This window comes from Coturnix japonica, chromosome 7, assembly GCF_001577835.2.
Source record: "Coturnix japonica isolate 7356 chromosome 7, Coturnix japonica 2.1, whole genome shotgun sequence".
Taxonomy (NCBI): Eukaryota; Metazoa; Chordata; class Aves; order Galliformes; family Phasianidae; genus Coturnix; species Coturnix japonica.
The window spans coordinates 2,352,584-2,375,551 of NC_029522.1; the positions used below are offsets into that span (position 1 = coordinate 2,352,584).

Sequence of the window (22,968 nt, forward strand, 5' to 3'; positions counted from 1 at the left end):
AGAAAAGGTTATTGTAAACAACCTGTTGTCACCTCAGATCCTTAAGATTAGGTGGTCTCAGCACTGCAGAGAACTGACAGGTGTAACAGTTATCACTGGGAAGATGCTGGCAGTTGCTGTGCACTGCACACTGCTGGCTCTGCTGGCAGCAACAGTGAGTTTAGCATTCTGCTATAGCCTGTAGCTTATGTAGAGCGTCTTGTCAACTGTTGGCTTGCTAGACTTAAAATGAAATATTATTTAATGTAAACCCAGTGTAAATCATGTAAATCCCTTCTCTATTCCTACAAGAATTGTTACTTAATTGAATAATCAATATAATATGCTTTGTGCCTACAGAAAGTTTAACATTAACACTTGGTGTATTTTTTTCTTGTTACTAATGATTGTCCAAATTTATTCTGCTACCAAGGTTGAAGTTTTTGGTGAGGAAATGGAACAAACTGAACAGGAAAACTGCCCAGGCTGAAACCATTTCTCAAAATACAGGAAATAATACGGGTAAGCTTTTGGTCAAGTACATTTTTTAAGTGATAATTTAGCAATGTTTCATTAGACAGACAAAATATCATCATAAAACAGACAAAAAAAGCAGAATATTTGTTGGCACAAATATATTTGTCTGTTTCCTAGTCGTGGTTATGAGTTTCAAATGGCACCGTAAGAAGTTAAAATTGAAAACTTTATTGCATTGGTGTCACAATTGGTCACTTTACAACAGCATCAGACTCATCCTCTTCTCTCTTGCAACTGCTCAAGCTGTAAAGCAGTCCTGTGTTTGTTAAACTTATCTGATAATTTCTCATACTTCTTAAAGCTACCTGTAATGGAAATAAATGCCATAAGTTATTAATAAGACAAATGCTTCTGTAACAGTAACAAGATACACACAGTATAAAAAATAAGTTGTAGTAAGGCTGTGCTTCCTGTGATGAAAAACAGTCCTAAATGGTTCCAAAGAGGCTCAGAATCTGACAACAGATTTTCCCTGAATTTTAAGTGCTATGGATCATAATCTAATAGAGTTCAGTGAGGGCTGTGTTCCCTTGTTACCTATGGATGTGTCAGTAAGAACTTGAACAAACACCTTCATGTGGTACCCCGTATTGTGCAACTGTCCTAGTATGTGTAATGTTCCAGTTGTGGCTTTTCAACACCAGACAACAATCAGATGTAACAGTACATTTTTTATTATCTGGTATATGAACACATTGCATCATTTTCAGTATTTTAGGCTGGGAATACTTACTTTTTAAAAACATAATAATAAATTTCCTATCTTCTACTTGTGGTGTGATTCCCCTGAAATCCCACTACAGAATAGCAACTGTCAGGCTCACGGAAGAGGAAATCAAATCATTGTTAGTGATTGAAAAGAGGACTTATCTGAAGGAGTACTTGTTATTAAGGATAACAAAACAACAGACAATCCTCCTTTTTCTTCCACTTGTATAACAACCAACCAAAATACATGCATTTGTAATATACATTTTAAACCAAAGCCAAATACACACTGCTGCAATTCTTGTGGGATTTTTTAATTGGTTAAATGGCTGCTGTAAGTGGTTTTTAGTGAATACTTTTCAACTGTTTCATATTTAACACAGCCTCTGGTGCCAGAACAGAAGCTCTGAAGCAGCAGCAGCTCCCAGCTGTTCATGTAAGCTCTCCCCCAACGCGGGACACTGGCCTGTGCCACAGAACCAGCTCTGCAAGATCTATGAGCTGCTCCTCCAAATCCTCTCACCGGTCACACAGCAGGTCAGTCTGCAGTCTGGCTGGTGTGTCATCACTTCATCAGACAGACTTTGCTAAAAATGAAACGGCTTCTTGGAGGAAGTAACTGAACAAGAAGTCTGGGTCTGGTTAAATGTTTCCTTTGTTTCAGGTTGCTGCAGAAGAGAATGTCTCTTTTGCTTTGGGAGTGTCTGATGTTCTTACGCAGAGGACGCTCATTGGTGTTCTGTAGTTCAGCCTGGATATGAGAAAGCACTTCTGATGATGTTATCTTTTAGTCCTTCTTGAAGGGAAGTTCTTGCTGGTTTTGCCTGCTAAATTGGTGATAGATTTTTAAGTGTGCAGAAAGTAGATTCCTCCTCCTGCAGAAGTGGCTCTTCTACTGTATGGCAGCATTGCATTAATGTTAGCTGCCTTCCGGCTTGCTGCCACAGACTGGGAGGTGGGAACGTGTGCTGTGTACATTTTTCTGCATATTACAGCCCATTCTGCACAGCAGTGTTAAGAAAATACCTCAGCTGCAAGCTCAGTGCTGGACTGGGAGGAACACAGCCTTCAGCCATCATTGACTTTCCCAGTCTCAGGCTCTCCAAGCATGTGAAGTAGCTTAGAGTATCGCAGAGTCAGGTTATTCCTCTTCTGTGGCTTCTTCCACATGGTGTCATTTTATAGTAGTTGATGTGCAGTCTCCTCATCAGCTTGGACCATGTTTTTTAGTTGTTTCTTCATTAAGAAAACAGTATTGCAGTTGAACCCAGAAGGCAGGTAAGGACCGCATAGCTGCTTGGTCACTCCCCCTTGGTGGGGGTAGGGAAACTGGAAAAGAAAAAAATACAGGAGTTTATATAATTGAGATAAAGACAGTTTAATGAGAAAGAGAAATCAATAAAACAACCAAACAAACAAACAAGAAAACCAAAACAAACAAAACAAAACCCAGCCAAACAAAGAGAGCAGGTGGTGTACTCATTGACCAAACCAGTTCCCAAGCAGCAGCAGCTCTTCTGGCCAACTCCCTTCAGTTCTTACAGGTTTTTTTTTTTCCTCATTATGCCCTATGCAATCAAATATCCCTTTGGATAGTTTAGGTCAGCTGTCCTGGTCCTGTATCCCCCCAGCTCCTTGTGCTTCCCAGCCCCCTTGCTAGCAGGATTGTATGAGAAACTCAGAAACTGAATTAGTCTCTGGCTCTGAGCAGTACTGCTCAGCAACAACTAAAACATCACTGTTGTTGATATTATTCTAGTCCTAAATCCAAAACACAGCACCGTACCAACTGCTATGGAGAAAATTGACTCTATCCCAGCCAAAATAGGACAGCCAGTAACAAGTAAACAGCTGTGGTGAACGAGCATTGCCCAGAATGCTCCAAATTGTTTGAGATTTCATTTTATTCTGTAACCCTGCTGACTGATCTGGGGAAGAAGGCAGGGTAGCGCTTCTCAGGAAAGACAGGTAGCACTCTGTTTTGCATAGAATTTAGGAAACAGACTGGAGAATTGGAGGCCTGCAAGCATCTCCCATGAGCCCAAATTCCTGTTCCATCCTAGCCTTCTCTCACAGCATGTGAGGATCTGATGGACAGAAACACAGGCAGCTTACCTACTGAAACGTCAGCTGTATTGTATGGGGCAGGGAAAATAATCATAGTAGATCCTTTTTACTCTGCGAGACTGGGTTAGTGATAGCTAGAATCAAATGTGGATCCGAGAAGCATTTCCTGGCAAAGATGAAGAGAAGGAAGGGATTTATAGGTATTGCATTCCTTCATACAAAAATAAAGGGTAAACCTCTCAGCACTGGGGTAGCTGTATGTGTACATAGAATGTCCCCACATTGGAAATGTGAAATTATGGAAACATTGGAAATGGAAAGTGTGTTTCCATTATTAGTTTTCTAAACTATTAATCACGTAGAATAAAGCAATACAGTCACATGTAATTTATTTGAGCTTTCTCAGCCTTGTCCTTCCAAGTAGACTTTAAGCTGCTACGCACTTGGATGCAGCATGCTCATCTCCATAGAAGTGGGTTTATCCAGCCATTTGCATTTGCCTCTGGCTGCAGCTTTCTTGGAGGAACTTTTGGCTGCTTATCAGGAGAGTGAAACTCATAGGGACTCCAGCTCTTACCAAGACATTTTTTCTTTTGGCTGTTCCATGACCAAAGCTGCCTAGTGTATTTTTCTTCCATCTAGCTGTGTGGAAGTTGGTGGTGGTATCTGTTGATATTTGAGTTTGCTTTGCACTGAATTACTGTCTGTATGAGTATAAATTGGAGTGTGGCATGAGGGGAACAAAAAAAAAGCCCACAATTTTGTTTTCTTTTTTAAGATTGCCTCCATCCACTTCAGAAAAGTCACCTGTGCCTACTCAGGATCCTGAACGGTCACTTACAGAATACATCCACCGCCTGGAGATTATCCAGCAAAGACTAGGAGGGATGCAGCAAGGTAAGAGGAGCCCTGCTGTACTCAGAGCTGCGAGCAGCCTGGGATCCTCTCAGCATGGCTTTTCCTGTGTGTTGCCTATAATTCTTAAAGGATATAAAAAGCATCATTTTAGTAAAAGCATTTTAGTAAACCTTAACATCATGACTTGTGTTTTTGGCAGCTATAGATAATCAGATGTCAGATTGAAACCCGAGGTATTTCAGAGCATACAGTATTTTGCACTAAGTGTGGAGCTCTGAACTGGGGCAGAAACTGCTTTTGGAACGTTCACGTTACTAGAATGATGCTGTAGGGAGCTGCAGCACCACACAGTGACCTTCAGAACAGAGCTCTGAGTAACGTGAGCTCCTGGCTGCTGGACTTCACCCCATGGATACAGCAGCTTGTACAGCTGCAGAGTGCACACTGGAGCATCACAAGAGCAGTCGGGTTGAACTAAGCAATGCATTGCTCTCTGTGTGCTCTTCTCATATTAAGACCAATGCTCAGTGTGAATGTTTGCTTTGGCAGGGCTGTAAGCTTTCAGGTTCCTAGGTGCTCATAATTCCTTTCAGTTTAGCTCATGCGAGGTACGTTGAGGAAATAACATGCTGCAGAATGCACTGTTTAGCATAACACAAGCACTTTTCTAATATTCATTTGTTTTATTTAAATTCAGGACAAGTTCCAGGCCCGCCTTGCCAGAGAAACATGAAGAAGTGATCAGAATGCTTCTGAAATCTGTGCTGCAAAACCGCCAAGTTATTGCTTCCTTCTGAGTTGCTCCCTGGTGAATGGAGGCACTTGTCATCTCCTCTGCAGCTAAATAAAGGGCAGTGCTTTTGCATCACATTTTTATGACTTTTTATTCTATTTTAGTACTATAAGAGGAAATTACTTTTCACCAAGAGCAATGTTTTACATTCTCATGCAGAATTACTAGTATGTTAACAGCTCAAGTGTGCCTGTATCACTGTACTGTCGATTGCAAAGAGTCTGTCTGGTGTTTATTTTTCTATAGTGTATAGCTGGATTCCTTGTTAAAAAAAGAAGTTATTAAAATCACATTTTATTAGTGAGCTCTCACAGCATATAGTTATTTGTTTTCACCTTTCCTTTTCGTTGTTGGGGCTTTTCTGATTGTCTGGGTTCTAGAATTTCTGCAAGGCTGTCAACAAACAGCAGCTAAAAACTCTCCCAAATCATCTTTAAGACCCGTTGCTTTCTGGGATTTCAGGGTTTGCTTTTTTGGCTTTGCAATAAATAGGACTTACTTCCCTCAGTCTTCCTCAACATGTTCCATTTCAGTATCGAGCCATTCCTTGGATTCTTCTTTGACTGACCTTGATCTGATAGAACTTGAAAAAGAAAGAAAAAAAGCCAACTTTTCGTGCAATTACTGATCTTGTGTATATCCCTGAAATCAACAGCTGTGGTGACACTGCCACATTTAAGCTCTGGCACTGTGCTCAGCAGGACTTTCCCTGGAAACCTGAACACACATGACATTCCTAGAGAACATCAGTCTTACTGAATCCACGCCAGGAGCTTCTGTGCCACGTGGAGATGTAGCTTTGGAGCTCTGGTGCCAGCCCTTGGAAAGGGTATTCTTGCCCAGAGTGCTGGTGCTGCTGGGCTGACCTTGGCTCCTTAGCACACGCTTCTGGCTGTGCCGACTGGAGCCTGGCATGAAAAAGTGCTGTCCCTGACAAGGCAGTGTGTTTTTGTTGTGTACTGGTTGGAGCATCTAGTGCTGCATTCTGGGGGCATGGGAACACGGGATGCTGCACTTCAGGCTCACACCTACAGCTCTGAGAGGCAAAGCTGCCCTTGGGCAATGTGGCTTGTTGATGGGTGTCATTCTGCAGCTGGGTGCTGTATCCCACAGCTCTGCCATGGGCGAAGCCTTCAAGTGCCTCCCTTGTCCCTGCAGGCCTGTGCCAGAGGCACCTGTGCGTGAACAACAAACAATACCTGGTTTGGTATGAAAGCCTGCAAGAGTAAGGTGGCTTGTGCGAAGTTCAAACCCTGTGTGAATTGACAGCGCGGGTCTATATGGATCCATGAGCATGGCTGATTCCTTTTATTCTGGCTCTGGGGCCATTAGGCAGATCTGGCATTCTGTCAAACTGTGCCCTGAATGTTAACGGTGTCCTTAACACAGCATCAGGTTCAGCTATAGGCAGTGTGCATCTCCAGACCAGCACTCGTGGCTGACACTGAATAGAAGCCATCATTTCATGTTTGCATAGAAGTTGCACTTTGCGTTTTTCCTTTGCATGTATTTGGGCTGTCAGGCCGCAGCACCCGGATGGATCCACAGCGGTTGGCTGGCAGTTGTTTGATCTCTGACAGAGCCCCACACGTTGAGCATTGTGAGCTGGGATGTGTGTTAGGTGTGGGCTCAGTCCGTGAGTCCCCCCTGCACACGGCGGTTCAGAACTAACGGAGGCTCCTCCTCCTCTGTCCCCCTGCAGCACCGCGGCTCCGCAGCCGCCGTTCACCGAAGGACGGCCCGGGTCAGACGCGCGGTGCGTGCTGTGGAGGCTGCGGTGCCGCCGGCAGCGCCGTCCTGTCCTCGAGCGAAGCCGCCCCTCGCCTTCCCATGGCGGTGCCGCTCCGCCCGGCGCTGCCGGCCGCTAGGAGGCGCTGCTCGGGCCGGGCCCGGCGGCTGCGCGGTGCGGTCGGTCCGGGAGCTCCCCTTCCTGCCGCTCCCGCCAGAGGCAGTGCTGGGCGGCGGCCGGCGGGCCCGCGCTATGGCGGCCGAGCGGGGCGGCTGCTCCCTGGACGCGGTGCCGCTGCCGCCCGAGGTGCGCGAGAGCCTGGCGGAACTGGAGCTGGAGTTGTCGGAAGGTGAGAGCGGAGCCGTGCGGGCCCAGCTCCGGGGCGGCGCGGTGCCGGGGCGCGGGAGCCGCTCCGGCCTCGTCCCGTTCTCCGCGGCCGTGCCCGGGAAGCGCTGCGGGTTTCGGCCCTGAGCGCCGCGGGGCGGTGTGTGAGCGTGGCCCTGCAGCGCCGCTCCTTCCTCCGCCTCCACTCGGCGCTGGGCGGCGGTTCGGCGCCGGCCCCGCGCTCCGGCAGCGCCTCTCCGTGCTGCGCGACCCGCGGCCCGGGGGATCGGCGCCGGGGGCGGCTTTTACTGCCCGACCGGAACCGCTGGACTCGGTTGAGGTCTGAGATCCGAAGCGATTCGCTTTTCGCCTCGGTGCGGTTGTGTGTAGAACTCCTCGACGCGAGGAAGAAGTGCCGTGAGGGCGGCGGAGCTCTGCCTGTTCCAGCCCGTCGCTGCCCGGAGGGACGGGGGGAATCTCCTCCTCCGGAGGCGGTCAGGACACACGCGCTGCCCTTGGAGCATCGCGCTCACGTGCTCGGGTGGGAAGGAGCCGCGATCCCAGGTGATGCGTTTGCAGATGTGTTTGCAGCTGGGGCTGTGCAGGATGGACACGAATTGGGGCACCGTGTGTGGAAAAAGCAAATCGCTCCTTACAGAATGCCGGTTGTTTCCCTCTTTCTAAGGCAGGTCAGATGGTTTCGAAGTTTGTGTCATGCTCTGGTCATGCTTGTGTTCCTGCTGTCTGATGCATGGCTGTTGTTAGGAGAGATTGATACCATAAGGCGATGCTCGGTGGGAGGCAGGGAAAAGGGGGCTTTGCTCGGCTGGGTGGAGGATTTTCTTTGCTGCTGGTGAGGTGAAAACAGTGTCACTTGGAACTGCAGTCACAGCTGCCTATAAACACGACCTCCAGGAGGAAAGATGCGCCTTCACAGTGACAGCAGATCTTTGTTCCCAGGCCTGTCTGCTCAGAAAGCCTTATTTCAGTGTTCTGGGAATGGGTTCTGGCTACAACCAGACTTCCTACTACAGCAGCAGGAAACTGGATTGATGGGAAAAGGGTCTTTAAAAGCAAAACGTTCTTGTTATGATAGAGAACGTGGATTCATTTAATAATGTGGCAGTTGGAATGAAGATTTTCCCTTCTTGGACGGTTAGTGGTGACATCTTTAATGATACTGTGGCTTTTAAACTATGAAAAGGAACTAGTATCCTTTCTTTTTATGGTCTGGAGTGACCCCTTCTCACCTAGAGTCCTCCCTTGCATCAAACATGTTGTCTCCAGGCACTTGGCAAGAAGCTTCATCACATCCCCCAACTTTTCTTCCTAGAATCAGAGGGGTAGTAAAGAAAAACAATGTGAAATCTCCAAAGTCCTGTGTGCCATTCTCTATGATTATAAGATAAAGAGAAGCTGACCTCCACAGTCAGAATGGAATTTAGGGTTGTTTTTTCCCTCTGTTTTGGAGGGTAATTAGAAATGGCTTTAGGAACTTCCAGTATGGAGTCTCGGGTTGGTGTTAGAGATGAGCAGCAGCCATGTTGGAAAGCTCTACCAGAGCAGCAGCTTGGCGTGGTTGGCTGTGGGTTTTGTTTGTAGGGCTCCTTCACTTTCCCACATATGCTAAATGACACTATCACTGATAATCCTGCTCCCCTTGCTCTGTCTCGGTGTGGAGCATCCTTACACTTTGTATCTTTTGTTACTTCTGCTGAAAGCAATTTTGTGTACTGCAGCCTCCTTGAAATGTGCAGAAGATGTGAGGACACCCATCTTATTTCAGGGTCTGTGGCTTCCAAGTTGGGAGTAATGGGGATGCACTGTAGGGTTTACAATGGTAATTAAACGTGCAGTCCTGTTGTCTTGATCACTTTAAGGAACAAGAGTATAATGACAACTTCTGCTCTAGAAGAACTGAAGGAAATACATTTTCTTCCAGATGTTCCAATGCAAAAATAGCTTCATCTCCCTGATTACATGATTGGCATTTGAGTTTAAGTATTTAACAGCTTCTCGGCACTAGATTTGTAGCTCTCCAGATAGATAACTTATGGGGATGTCCCATTGTTTGAAGTGATGGTGGCAGTACTGAAGCACCACCAGAAGATGTTTGTATGGATTTCCAGCACCAGTTGGTGAATGAGCTCAAAGAAATTCTGCAATGCAGGATTCGGGGGGCAAAGCTGAGGTATATGGCTGAATCATTAAAGCCTCTGAGAAATCTAGTGTCCTTCTGCCACCTTTGCTGCTTCCTTGAGTTGTTTCCCCAGTGATGCTCAACGGGACACAAAGTCAACTTACCTGTATTGCAACTCTTTCCCTTTGGCACTGTTGGAAGAGACAGCATAGCTTAGCTTACCTTTTAAAGGTCAAGACATTTCTGTTTTATTGTCTCTACATACAGCAAGGATTTGAGTAGACCTCACGCAGCTGGTTCAGAAATGGATCTTCCCTCTTGCTGACCAGCATTCCTCCTGGCCTCCAGAATGAAGGCTGGCAAAATCCTGCCTCTGCTACTTTTATTTGTCATCTGTGCACACTTGGAATATACTGATAGTTTCTGTCATATTACAGAAACATACACAGATCACTTTTTTCCCCCTAGACTGCTTTTCCAGATAAAAGGTGTATAAGAATAAAGTTTATGAGGTGTTGTGTTCCTATTTGTCCTCAAAACAACGTTCTCTGCTACTGCAGGACCCACAGGCTGGTTACACCGAGCAGGCTGATGAGCATGTATGTGTATAGGAAGTATCAGTTAGGAGGCCAGCTCCTTCCTTCCCACTGCAATGCTGCAATTCTTCTGCTTCCTCTGTGCCTTGCTATCCTTTGTGTCCTGGTTTTCTGAACAAGTTTTGGGGCATCCTTCTGCAAGAGCTCATTCTTTCCATTTCCCATCTTCAGCACAAAAGATCCTCAGTGTTTTCAGTGAGAATCTTGTTTGCCTTTTCTGCTTCCTGGCTGCTCTCAGGGAGTTGCAAGTTGTCTGTTGTAGTCCCCACTCTCTGTAAGGTAGTGCTGCACCAGGCTGAGCGACCCTGTCCCATTAGGAGCTTAGTAAGTTTTTTTCCCTGTATTTTCTTCAGGAATTCAGATAATTTACCCAGAGGACAGCAGTAAGATAAGGGGCTATTTTGGCTGCTGTGGCTCTCTGTGTTGTACTGGTGCTGGTTGTGAGTCTGTCATCTTTGAGTGGTCTGGTAAACTAAGGCACTATTTTGTGGTGGTCAAGAGCTGAGACATAACATGATGTGTCAGCAGGAGAGCAGGCTGCAGTTAGTGAGTGCCTCTGGGTTTGTGCTTCAGCCTCGCTTGTGAGGTTTTGGGTTGCTTGTGTTGAATAATGCAGTGAGCTGGGCCGTCCCTGTGGTTGCAGTTGACTGATGTGATTGTGTGACAGATGGAGGAGCCTGTCATGGAAATGAGTATTTCCTTATTCTGATTACAGTGGCTGGACCAAATGACATCTAGATTTCTGAACTTCCCAAGCGTTCAATGCTGTGTGTAGAGGTATCTGTCACTAAATGAGTGTCAAGCCATGGTCTCCTTCATACTTAGTTTTGGCAGATACTGATGCTATTCTGATTTGTTTTATTTTTATCTTCATAGGATATCAATTAGTAATTTCAATGGTACTCTTACTGATGGCTTTGCTATATGAATTCTTGCTGGCAAAATGGAATCGTAGTAGAAATGTTTGCATGGTATCCAGCTCCTGGAAGTTTTTGTTCCTCTTAAGCTGGTAAGTTCTGTATGCAGGGATCCCTCAGATTTTATATCAGCTTCTGACTCTTGGCTCAGTATTCTAATTTTACATTACTGTTAACTTACTGATTATTTATAATACTTCAGATATTGAAATGGCTTTGTGTAGTGACTTCTAGTCATTACTTCTGTTGTCTGGATCTTAAATTTTGAGAGAAGTCTATGGGCTGCAGAGTCATAGCAGGCTTGTTGTGGGCATCTCATGGACTGCTTTGAGATGGCCGAGGTGTGTCATTACTGACAATGGATCCCAGGCCAGACCCCATCTGGAATGGACCCCATCCAGAGACACAAACATGGATACATGTGAGCCATTCATTCTTCCCTTGCTGGTTTGCAATAGCTTTTTCATTCCTGGTTGTTGGTCACTGAGCTGCTAAGTAGTGATTATGATAAAATTAGAGTGACATTAGCTAAATCACAACAAGAGGAGGTCTTGGTGTGTTAAAACAAGTGATGTTTTGACATTGCAAAGTAGGGATAGTGAGTTAGTATGAGGTAATTCCCCATGATGACAAACGTGTACTGTTGGACAGTCGGTGAGTCACACAGTGTTGACATTACGATAACTTTGTTATCATGAAAACTAAATCTCAGTGCTGTTTTATAAGGGAAATTCTGAACTGCTGTTCAGAAAAACAGCTGAAGTGTCTTTTAAGAAAGCCAGGAGACACCGTTATCACTGTTATTTCTTAAACCAGTTACTTTCAGAATTTGAATTCTTTTCTTCAGTGTCTTAACACTTGCTCACTGTGAATTCTTTCTGCCCACTGTGTGGCACTTGCTGTGATCCTTGTCATTTTGTCTAATTCTCATCTAGATGTAGTAATACTTCCTAAAGGTAAACCTAACAGCATACTATTCCTTTCTGTCTCGATACTTCAAAACAGTAGGAGATCAGTTCAAATGATATGGTAAGTGGAGAAGGATGTTTCTTTTCTTTGCTAGTGCTTAGCCAAGGGGTTTTTATTCTGCTTCTTTCTCTGTCCAGGATCAGTTCCAAAGATGCTCTGAAAAACTGGGTAAAAATCTTAGGCAGGAGAAAACTTGAAGAATATGTAGGAATGTTTCCAAATGGTCCCTAGCAATGCATTTTTGTGTTGTAAATGCTTTATGCTTTTTGCTGCCCAAGGAAGATGGGAGCCTGGGATGCACAGAAATCCATCACACCTGCTGGCGTCTGCATTACAAACAGTACAGGAAGACCTCTGTGTTGTGTGTACCTAAATGTAAGGAATATGTGTGTAACGAAGTGAGATGTGAGCTAGTCGCACTCGGGCTTTGAGAGGCAGGAGTTGAAATGGAATTGCCATGTTCCTTAAATCTCAGTTGTATCACCTAATGCCAGTGTGCTCAAAGATTGTATGTTATCCATGTTTTATATATTCCTCTTCCATCACTTAAGTTTTTAAGGGGAATGCTACTAGATGGCATGAGAGGATATTCCTTGGGTTATTCTCATAGGAAATAATTTATAGGGTTTTTTGGGGACTGAAGAGCCATTCATTTTTTATTTTCTAGTAGAAGCTTATTACCTAAAATTACTAGATCCTGTTGTAAAGAATATAATAACTGTTACATAGAAAGCAGGTGAAATAATGATTAAGACAGTCTTTCAGTAGTGTAATATAACTTTCTCTATGAAAAAAAAATTGAGTTAGGACATGTTCTAGGGTTATTTAAATATGGGTAAGTTGATGTAACTCAGGATGGAATGCTTCTAAGGATCTCTAAATTAGCCGCTGGAGAGGCCATGTTTTCCAGGAGTGAAAATCAAATGCTTTTCTGGGTTAGTAAAGTCACAGTAAGTGGAAAGTAGCTCTATGGCTTTGGGGTTTTTTGCCTCATATTAGTCAAGACTACAGAGAGAAGATTGGGGAAGTTGTGGAAAACCTGGTGAGTTTGGATGAATGGCCAAGTAAAACTTTGCATTTGTACATAGGGACCCATAGGGAGCTCCTACATATTAGATCAACTGGGATTTAAATGCTTTAAAATTCCTCAGCTGTTTATAAATGCACTGAGACTACTGATCATCAGTCAAAGTGAAGGAGCTAATTATCGCTGTTTGAAATCCTGAACTCTAAGAGTATGTTTGCCTTTTTGTTTAGCTGTGCAGGGGATTCTTCATTCTGCTCAGAAATAATATGCAGCACTGAAGCATTTGTCAGTAGGGAACAGCAATGGCTTTGTCATTACTTTATGAATGTTGAAATGAAATTGCTGAACAGTTTATACGTGATGTGAGGTGTCAGTTTAAAAATACTCCTGCATTTTCTTTCCTATCTCAAAATCTTTAAAGTCTTGGGGATATCTGAGATGTAATGTTGAGTCATAACTTGGTGTGATGTAGCAGCTTGTGTTGGAAAAAAACACTACAAATTCATTAGTTCAAGACAGACGAGTCCACTTCTGGCATTTATTTTGCCCCACTTCTTCCTTTCCTGGGGAGAACAGAAAGTAAATCTCGATTGTAAAGCTTTGTAATGCTTTCCTGAAAATGCAGTATTCAGATTTGATGGGTTACTTAAGAAATAAATAGAATACTTTTAAGAAGCACTTCTGCAAAATGTACTTTTCCAGGTTATCAAACAGCTGTGCTGGAAGCAGAGTTCAGGTAGCCTATAGGATAGGTGTGGATTGAGTGAGTACTGGGACATATAATTACATGGCATCCATGCCATGTCCTTGTCATCCCCACATCTATCTTTTCCTCATACTGTCTGATCCCCATCCATAATCTGCTACACATTCCAGAAGCTTGTTTGCTTTATCTTTGAAGGAAAAAGCAAGTAGCCTTTTAGCATGACCCTCTGACAACTTTGTTCTGAAAATTAAAGATTTAATAGAGCACGTCTGGATGTTAAGTAATTAAATGCACTACTGTTTATGCAGCATCTTGAGAATATGTGGCTGTAATGCTGCATTTGGAACAGTGACTAATGTCTGTGGTGTCTTAACTTTTGTCAAGGGTTTTGAAGGCAAATCTATTGCTTTGAACTAGGACAGTTTTGCTGCTAATGTATTTTCCACACAACCATCTCTTTGGTTGAAGTGGAAGAGACTGAGCAAAAGGCACCTTATCATCTGTAGATGTCAGCTTTATTCTACAGATATCTGGAAGATGCTTAAGTGCAAGGTATAAAAGGTGAAAGCAGATCCAGATGGAGAGATTGACCCCCGTAACTTACTTGAAGAAGACACTATGGAGTGTAAAAGATGAATTTTTCTAGGATGATTTGTGACGGCAGCCCGGTGCCCCTGTGGTGTTCCTCTGTCCTGAAGCCTGCTTCGTCTCTGCAAAGGAGCTTAAAACAAGAAGCTATTCAATGTTGTCTTCACTGAACAGGATCTCCTCTGTGCACTGGATGAGTCAGAGGTCTTACTGAAAACTAAGTATGGTCATATAGATGCTCTCAGTATTTGTACTCAAGGGAATATGTTGGATTGAATGGACAAACTGTAGTCAGATTTTTTTGAACTTCTGTGTTTATCTCTGTGACTGTAGTGTTTGTCTTAGTTTTTATTTATATTATTACAGTTACTTAGTTTATATTTAGTTTATATTTTGTGCAGTTTTGGTATTTATCCTGGGAATCACTGCATATTTTTTGTCAGAGAACTGGAATTGTAGAGATGCTGTGGTTCACTGTTAAACCATCAAATAGGTGAAGTTCTTGGACAGATGCTGTGTATTTTAATAAGAGATTGTTTAATAATCACTTAATTGTCATTGCTGTAAAGTCATGAGGAAAAATATTAGCAGTGGGAGAGCTCAAGAAAAACATAACTGTGTGTAACTATTATTAAAGAACTTCTGTCTTTCAGCAGTGGCTGGGAGTGATCCTGTGTGCTAACCCTGTGACTCAGAAGAACTTCCTGTGACCCAATTCAGATCACTCACTTAAAAATAATTTCTTCCTACCCATCTCATTTTCCTTCAGCATTGATTGATCAGCTCAACAGCATCATTTGTGGCGAAGGCTGTTGTTAGCGGTGTGCTGAAGGTGAGCAGATTGGTCTCTTCCAGCAGCAATCCTGCCTTGTGTAGCCACACAGTTTTCTGACACGCCAGAGTGGAAGGTAGTTTTGCTCCCTCACTCAGTGTCGGTCACCCTTGTAATGAACTGTAGGAATTTTCAGCACGTTTAAATGTCCTTTCAACATCACTTGCATTAATAACAGCACCAGATGTGCATGTGAAATGCAGTAAAGCTGTATGATATGGAGATGAACTAGATACAGAAGAAATTGGCAAGAGCATGTGTATGGAAGAAGAAAACAAAGGAAATCCTCTTCCTGAAAGTCACTCACATGGCTGTTGTAGTGCAGTTGTATTTTCTCTGTAGTTTGTTGATATTTCCTTGTAGGGAATTGTCCAAAGTGGAAATGAGGATCCAGTTACCCTTATAGGAAGTAAGAAAGACTGACAGTTTGCTGGTGACAAAAGAAGGGAAGGGAAGGGAAAGGGAAGGGGAAAGGGAAGGGGAAGGGGAAGGGAAAGGGAAAGGGAAGGGGAAAGGGAAGGGGAAGGGGAAGGGGAAGGGTCTCCAAAGAGATTATCCAGAAGATGGAGCCAGGCTCTCCTCAGTGGTGCAGGCAGGGAGGATGAGAGGTGGTGGACTTGAAGCAGCAGAGGGCCTGCATTGCTTGAGTTTATCTTGGAGGCTGGGTGGCACTTATGTGGTAAGCAAAAGCGATGAGGCCTTTCTGCAGGTTTCATAATTATGTGGTAAGCAAAAACGATGAGGCCTTTCTGCAGGTTTCATAACATACCAGAACATGTTTTCTGCTACTAGAGTATTTGAAATCAAGGTGAGATGTATTAAAGATGCAGTTGTTTGAGCATGACTGTTGAATTTACAATTGAAAGCCCATGCAGTTTCAAGGTCTGCCTCTGTAGAGTATCTCTGGATTCAGATCGGAGGATAAGAGGCTGGAGAGCTGCCCCATGGAAAAGGAATTATAGAATGGCTTGGGGGTTGGAAGAGACCTCAAGGATCATTAAGTTCCACCCCCTGCCAGGGCAGGGCCACCAACCTCCATATCTAATACTAGACCAGGCTGCCCAGGGCCCCATCCAACCTGGTCTTGAACACCTCCAGGGATGGAGCATTCACAGCCTCTCTGGGCAGCCTGTTCCAGTACCTCACCACTCTCTCAGTAACAAACTTCCTCCTGACATCTAATCTAAATCCCCCCTCCTTTAGTTTAAAGCCATTCTCACTGGTACTATCACTATCTACCCATGTATAAAGTTGATTTCCCTCATTTTTCTAAACTCCCTTGAAATACTGGAAGGCCACAAATGAGGTATGCCAGCAGCCTTCTCTTCTCTAGACTGAACAAGCCCAGCTCCCTCATCCTGTCTTCACGGGAGAGGTGCTCCAGTCCTCTGATCATTTTTGTGACCCTTCTGCAGACTCTCTAACAGCTCCCTGTCTTTCTTGTACTGGGGGCTCCTGACCTGGATGCAGCGCTCCAGCTGTGGACTCAGGAGGACAGAGTAGAGAGGTGCAATCACCTTACTGTCCCTGCTTGCCACCCCTCTTCTGATGGAGCTCAGGGTATCATTCATCCTCTGAGCTGCAAGAGCTGGGGATCTGAGGTTTCTGGCTGACAGTGAGTTGAACCTGAGCCAGCAGTGTGCCCTGGCAGCCAGAAGGGCCAGCCATACACTGGGGTGCACCAGACCCAGCACTGCCAGCTGGGAGAGGGAAGGGATTGTCCCTGGTACAGCCTCACCTCACTAGTCAGATTCTAGTACAGAATAATGCTGTATCTGTGTGAGTTTGTAACTCTTGAGTAGCAAATATGAGACTGCAATGGAATATAATTTTTGCTAGTTAACATTCTTTTTCCCCCTGCTTCTCTTGATTAGTCTTTGATATAGGCTGGTTTGTTTAGCAGTGGCGATTGGTATGTCCTTAGACCAATGACATCTTTAACCTGCAGTTCACATTTTGAAGCAAGTGTAGGCCACTAGTTTGAGCATGCATATAAAACACATAGAAAACTCGCTAAGTTCCCCATGAAGTCAGAACATCTTTATGGAAAGAGCTGCACGTTCCAAGTTTGCACTGGTAAAAGTTTTCAAAGCTCTCAGTGAGGGTCAGTTGTGTATAGCAGGGTTTTAGTTGTTTGTGGGAATAAGAAAGAAAGGAAAGAAGAAACTGTTACCAGGGCTTCAGGAGACTCATTATCAGTAGTTAAAGGTAATTGTGCCGGCTTGTTGTGGTTCCCTCCACCACATTCCCAATTTAGGTTTCCTGCCTGAGTTCTTAATACACTCCTTACTTCTCAAAGATTACTAATAATTTTGCAATTTAGCACACTTATCAGTGCAGAAAGGGATTGAATTCTGCTGAATGTAGCTCTCTGATAAAGAAGCAACTCAAAAGCACAGTACTTCACTTAAATTGGACTTTGCATATCGTGTGTGTAGCGAGTGCATATTTGGTGCATAGCCAAGTAGATTCTGTTGATGATTGGGTAAACTATGTGTAGTCTGTGTTCTTTGCCTTAAAATGCTGAAATCTTGCATTAGTAGATTGGCATTATTGAAATAAAGATGAGACATTGCATTTGTATGAATACATGTTTTAAAATTGAACAATATTTTGTGTAGCTAAAATAAAAGTCAGTTACTTGCTGGCAAAAAAGACCAGGTGAAATAGGCTGACCAGATCTTCACTTGATGTTTATGGAACTATCAAGCAAGTGTTATATTTTGGTCATTCCTAAATAAGGAAAAAAAGTTCTTTGCTTGATAACTAGAATGAACTCAGCAACTAAGCTCATTGCTTCCAGGTTACACTGGGAGAAAATGATGGCTGTAAAACCTGATTGGGCCAATTTAGTGTGACAGTGTCTGCAGAGCAATTGTTGGAAGATTGCTAAATCCTTGTGCTGGCTCTTCTGTTCACTTTGCTGTGCAAGCAGCTGGATCAAGCTTTGAAATTGAATGGACTGAAAGCAAGTTTTGCAGGAGGCAGTTCCTTTCTTTCAGCAGGGGGTTATGCTCACAGTGTATAGCATGGTTTGTTTTGAGTAGTCATAACCAGAGATGTAGATCTTCACATTTTTTCATAAATGAAGGAAATAGTCTTCAAAAAGACAGGATAAAGTGCCAAATTGGGCTATTTTTTTCTAGCAGACTTGAATCAGGAGCCAAGTAAAGTTTTGTTGTAAATTTCTTGTCATTTTTTGGATATTCAGTTTGCCATATAATGAAACATTGGAGAGTACAATTGATGGAATATTTTGGAAATGTTAAATAAGTTTCATGAATGCAACAACATTATAGTTCTCCTGCTTAATTGATGGTGATGCTGACTGGGAAAGGGGATTTATTGCTGCAGAGGTGCTCCTAAATTCCCTACTGCAAGGTCATGTTGAACCTCATCTTGTTGCTACATTCGCAGCAGAGGGTGATGTACTGCAAAGGAATACCCTGCAGCACCAGGGGGGGGGGCAAAGTAAGGGATGACTTCAGAATTAAGGCATTTATTACCAAGTTAAATATGAAATGTTTTGTGCTTTGTTGTCTTCACTGAGAAAAGGCTGGTCTAGTCAGTAACACCGTAACGGTGGTATTGGAAGGGCATAGATATTTTCTTGCAGAAAGTGCTACAGAAAACGTTTTTCTTCCTGTCCTCCCATCTCTTTCTGTATTCGGATCTTTGGGTGGAATTTTCAGAGTCTTCTGTGGTATCTTGGGGTATTGTTGGAGGCTGCTCCTGGATGTCATGGCGGTAGAAATACTTAGTGCCAAGGGATTGGGTGAGGAGAAGTGTACTTCAGCCTAGCAGCAGAGTGTATCCCTTGCCTCTCCCTGCTACATCCTGCTTTAGATTAGGATCACTTGCTTCAGACAATTATTTCTGGCCTAATTCCCTTCATTGCTTGGCTACCATGTGCCAGGTATAATTATTCTACTTCTAGACAGTGTCCCTGCTTCATCTTGGAAGATGCCAACAGGATGTGTAAACATTTAATCTCTGCAGTGTGCAGAGGGTACTTTTCATCTGTATTTGAGAAATACTCCTAGCTCAGGTTGTAAAACATCTTTTGTTGGTCTGCCTGGCCAGTCCTAATTTGTTTTTTCAGCTTATTTTTCAGGGTTTTTTGGAAAGCAAACAGTGCAATCCAGTGTGCCAGCTGATCTTCACCACTCCCCCTGATGCATGCAGCCTCCTCAGCTTGTTAAAGGAGACGGTGCCTCTCTGGATTTGTGTTATAATGTGAGGGGGGAAGCTGGATGTGGTGTCAGAAATTGTGTTCGTGACCTCTGGGTAAAGATTTTAGTCATCATAACAGGACACACCAATTGAGTGATTCAGAAAGAGTTTTCATGCTTGTAAATGCTTTGTGATGTTTTAAGGGTTGCAAGGTTTGAAAGTGTATTATATCAGGAGGTTAATGGAAGTGGTTCCTCATTTCTTCCTCTGGTGCAATAGTGGAAGAGAGCACGTTTCATTGAAGGGTAGCACCTCAGCTTATCTAAAGCAAGACTTGATTCTTAATAATTGTAAGGGCTGGAGCCAGTATCATGCTGGTATGCCTACAGAGGCATATTTGTAGCTGACATCTGCTGATCTGTTTCTGAATTTTGTGGAGCCCCACTGGGATGGAAGGAAAGTGGCAGAGTTTGTGCTTTTCCTTTTTCCCGGAGGAGTGAGCTTAAGGATTTGCTAGAGCCATATAAGAACAATTAATTACATAGTCTCACTGAGCCCTGTGTCTTGCCGGGTAACTTTTGTTATCCAGTTATTCAACATTTTTCTTCCCTGTGAAGAGGAAGTAGGTAATGACTTAAAGCCAGGCTGCTCAATATTCTGTGGAGAGCAGCTCTCTGATTCTTTGTGGTGTACATGTATTCCTTGCAGGTGTGGATTTGTGCTGAGCAGAATAAACTGGAACACTTACTCAGTACAGCAAGGATGACTGAATTGGATTTAATTCACCTCTTTTTTTCCTAATTTGTAAGTAAAATCTCTGGCAAATGCTTTTAGGTTTTGGTATTGAAGTGGGGGTATATGCACATGTCAGGATGGAATTTTCTAACGCTGCATCGATAGAAAAGCTCCAAACTTTAGGGTAAGATGAAGCACGCTTGATAATAATGGTACTGTAAATTAGGTAGTTGTACTGTGTAATTGTGCACAGGGAGCAAGGCTTAATTTTCTGTTAGTAGCGTACAGTTAGTGTTACATGACTTTCTTTTATGGGTATATGTGCTTGACAGTCAAGATCTTCCTGAGCTTCTAGAACTTAATGTTTCAGAGAGATAATTTGTGTTTAAAGACTTAAATCATTATTTAAGTAGCTGTATATTTCTATGTTACTACCTTTACATACAGACTACTCTAGAGTAAGTTTAGTGAGTGGGATTAAGTTCTTGCTGCAAATTGGGTATTAATTTTAGTAACATAATAGGAAATATAGGATGGCAGAGAAGCAAGATGCTAGGCTGCAGAAAGTATACACCTCCTTAGACATGATAGCAGTAGGCACAGAAAGAAGGCAAAGAAACTGCTTATCTTCAGAAGACCTGTAAGGTCCTTAGGTATACAGGGATCTCCAGATGAGACACCCTCACCTCCACTGCCAACCCTTAAATGAGGTCTGGGAAGGGATGGATCCAGCCCTTCCAGTCACTCTGTAGCACTGCATGCACCTGAGCTCCCCAGGTTGGCCTTGCCTTCCCACCAGGTGCTTCAGCACTGGTTCAGCAGCGGTTCAGGTTGTTTCCACTACAGTTGTGATATATGTTTTCAGTAAAATTCTCAGTGCTTTCAAAACGTTTTAAATAAGATTTTACAGAATCACAGAATTATCAGGGTTGGAGGAGACCTAGAAGATCATCCAGTCCAACCATCTGCACTGCCTACAGTGGCTGGGTTCCATCCATGTGAGAGAGAACTTGAGGCTTGGTGTGTATTTATTATTATTTTCCAAGCTAGCAAGTGCTTGGTCAACTCTGTTGTATCAGCTCTACTCCTTATTACCAAGTTCATCATTACTGAGGACTGTGGCCAGTCCTTATCTACTACTCACTGCTCTTCTCTGTCCTGCAGAAAAGTATGGTATTATTTGTGGTATAAGTTTGGTTTGGTATCAGGTATATATTTATATTTGGTATCAGGATTCGCACTGGAATATGAAAGGATGCTAACCTTGTCTCTTCACCAGCACTGTAATGCCACAGCACAAGGATGCCTGGGGCTCTGCTGTCCTGCCTAGTGAGGGAGTCTGGAGCCCAGGAGATTGCTTCCCCATTCTCCTCCTTGTGAGGAACTTGTTTGTGACCACAGGACGTAAAATGAATTACAACCATCCTGCTCTGTTTCAGTGCTGCACTTCATTTTTACACAGGATCTCAATAATCAATGTTGGCTACTGAGGTGCTGTAATTAATACACTTCTGTTTTGCAAAGCTGGAAAACAATGGATACTTGACATTACATGGGATGTACCATGTGTGACTGAAAATACAATTCTGGCTTACCGTGATGATTTGCTGTTCATTTCAGGAATTACAGATGGCTACTACAGAAAGTTTTGCCCTTGGTGGACAGACATCTTTACCATAATCCAACTGTCACCCTCTCCTTTCATATGTTAATAACCATCAGCAAGGGCTTTCTGAAATCTGCTGATCTACTCTAAATGCATCTTGCAGAAAAGACATGGTGCAGTTGTCAGAGCTGTGTTTGAGAGAGCATCATTTTCCAGGTTTTGTAATAGGGTTTTTACTGAGATAGTTCAGTCAAAACTGTTACAGGTTTGTTGCATCGTTTGTTAGGTATTGTTGCCTGCATCCAGCTCAAGCCTTCAAATATTAAGTTTCCTTAAGAAACTTTCTCCGTGTTGATGCTGGGAACGATTTCTGGTCCTCTTTCTCTGAGGCTGTATTAGGAATGCTTAAGCATGCAATGCATATACATAATATGGCATAGAAGCCGGTGGTCTCTGCTGTTTTGGTGCTCCGATAGCAAAGCTCTGAAACTAAACAATCTTCCTTTGTTTTACTGTGAAGTAAGTCCAAACCATGCAGTGATGTGACATTCCCTTTGTAATTATCCTGGTGATGTAAAATGAAACACTAAGTCGCTTCATGTCACAAATACTTGCCAAGCTTGTCTAAAAGGTAGAAGGTGGGGACATGAAGGGGGTTTTCCCACCCCCACCAGCACACCAGTACATGTCAGTCAGTCCCCAAAGCTGTCATCTTAGTCTGGATTCATTTTCTATCAGATTTTCAAGTTTGTTAGGTTTTCCAAGCAGAGAACTGGCAGCTCAGCCCATCCCGCCTGGTGTCTGGCTTTGCACAGTTCTCAGCTGCTTTGCCAAGGCAGAGAAACCTCAGATTGCTTTTGTGTCATTTGTTAACTAGGGAGAAAGTGTGGCTAAATGGCAGCAGCTGTGGCCCTGGTGTACCAGATGTGGCTCAGTCTGTTTCTGGAAGGGACAAGGGATTACAAAGAAAACAGAATGCTGGGTTAAATCCCACTGTGGAGGTGGGGGTGGGGGCAGTTGTCCGGGAGGATTCACCCAGAGAGGAACAAAGAAATCTGTGGTACGCTTCTCTGACCTGCTGGTTGGGGCTTCAAAAGTCTTCAGGATGCTTTTGGCTTTGGACTCTTCCTAACCCGATTCAAGGAAAATGCTTGGATTCAGCGCTCCTATTTACCTGGTAACATCATTGAACTTGCAAGAGTTTTTGATTCTAAATTAAATGAGACTGAATTTTCAACACTGGCTTTTGAGCCGCTGCTTCTACAACACGCCTCTTCAGCTGGATGATTCCTGGCAAGGATCTGTGGGTGTTTGATTTAAGGACTGAATCTTTATGGAGTGGTGAAAGTTACTGTCCTCTGAGTTATGGTATGGCAAATCTGTATCGTGTGCAGCATTTGTCACTTAGAGAATTTGCTTTAGTCTGTTTTAATGACTGCTGTTTTAAGGTGGACTGTTATTCCTGCTTGTGCTGCTTGACCTTTTTTATTCTTATTATTTTTGCCCTCCATGATGGAAAATGAGAATCTTTATTTGGTATCCTCTCTATTTAACTGTAGAAGTGATTTATTTAAAGAGCATACAGTGGCATTTTAATCAGCTGTACCCGGTCACATCTGTGCATAATAGCAAATACACAGTTACTTTTCTATGTATTTCTTCCATTAAAATCTTTTCCACTTAG

General features: G+C 43.5%; 2 protein-coding genes and 1 long non-coding RNA gene across 20 annotated transcripts in view; 2 read left to right on the top strand and 1 right to left on the bottom strand.

Moving 5' to 3' along the window:
• Positions 1-5,246, top strand: part of PCNT (pericentrin) — an 83,577-nt gene extending 78,331 nt beyond the window's left edge. For all 14 annotated transcript variants that reach the window (XM_015867729.2, XM_015867730.2, XM_015867737.2 and 11 more), the window contains 4 exons: positions 413-501; positions 1,608-1,761; positions 4,070-4,188; positions 4,847-5,246. In XM_015867729.2, the coding sequence (XP_015723215.1) occupies positions 413-501; positions 1,608-1,761; positions 4,070-4,188; positions 4,847-4,890 (406 nt within the window). In that variant the 3' untranslated portion in view covers positions 4,891-5,246. The remainder of the gene's footprint in view (positions 1-412; positions 502-1,607; positions 1,762-4,069; positions 4,189-4,846) is intronic.
• LOC116653679 lies at positions 1,170-3,486 on the bottom strand. The gene is made up of 2 exons (XR_004307974.1): positions 3,340-3,486; positions 1,170-2,553 (listed from the first exon to the last, which is right to left on the bottom strand). It is a non-coding gene; the product is annotated as an uncharacterized LOC116653679 (long non-coding RNA).
• A 1,476-nt stretch (positions 5,247-6,722) lies between the features above and the next one.
• The window catches only part of DIP2A (disco interacting protein 2 homolog A), an 88,921-nt gene continuing 72,675 nt past the window's right edge, over positions 6,723-22,968 (top strand). The window contains exon 1 of one of the 5 annotated variants that reach the window (XM_015867746.2): positions 6,723-7,020. In XM_015867746.2, coding sequence (XP_015723232.1) covers positions 6,924-7,020 — 97 coding nt within the window. In that variant the 5' untranslated portion in view covers positions 6,723-6,923. Of the gene's footprint in view, positions 7,021-22,478; positions 22,653-22,968 lie in introns of those variants that run through there. The other 4 variants (XR_001556310.2, XM_015867743.2, XM_015867745.2 and 1 more) reach the window with 4 other exon arrangements.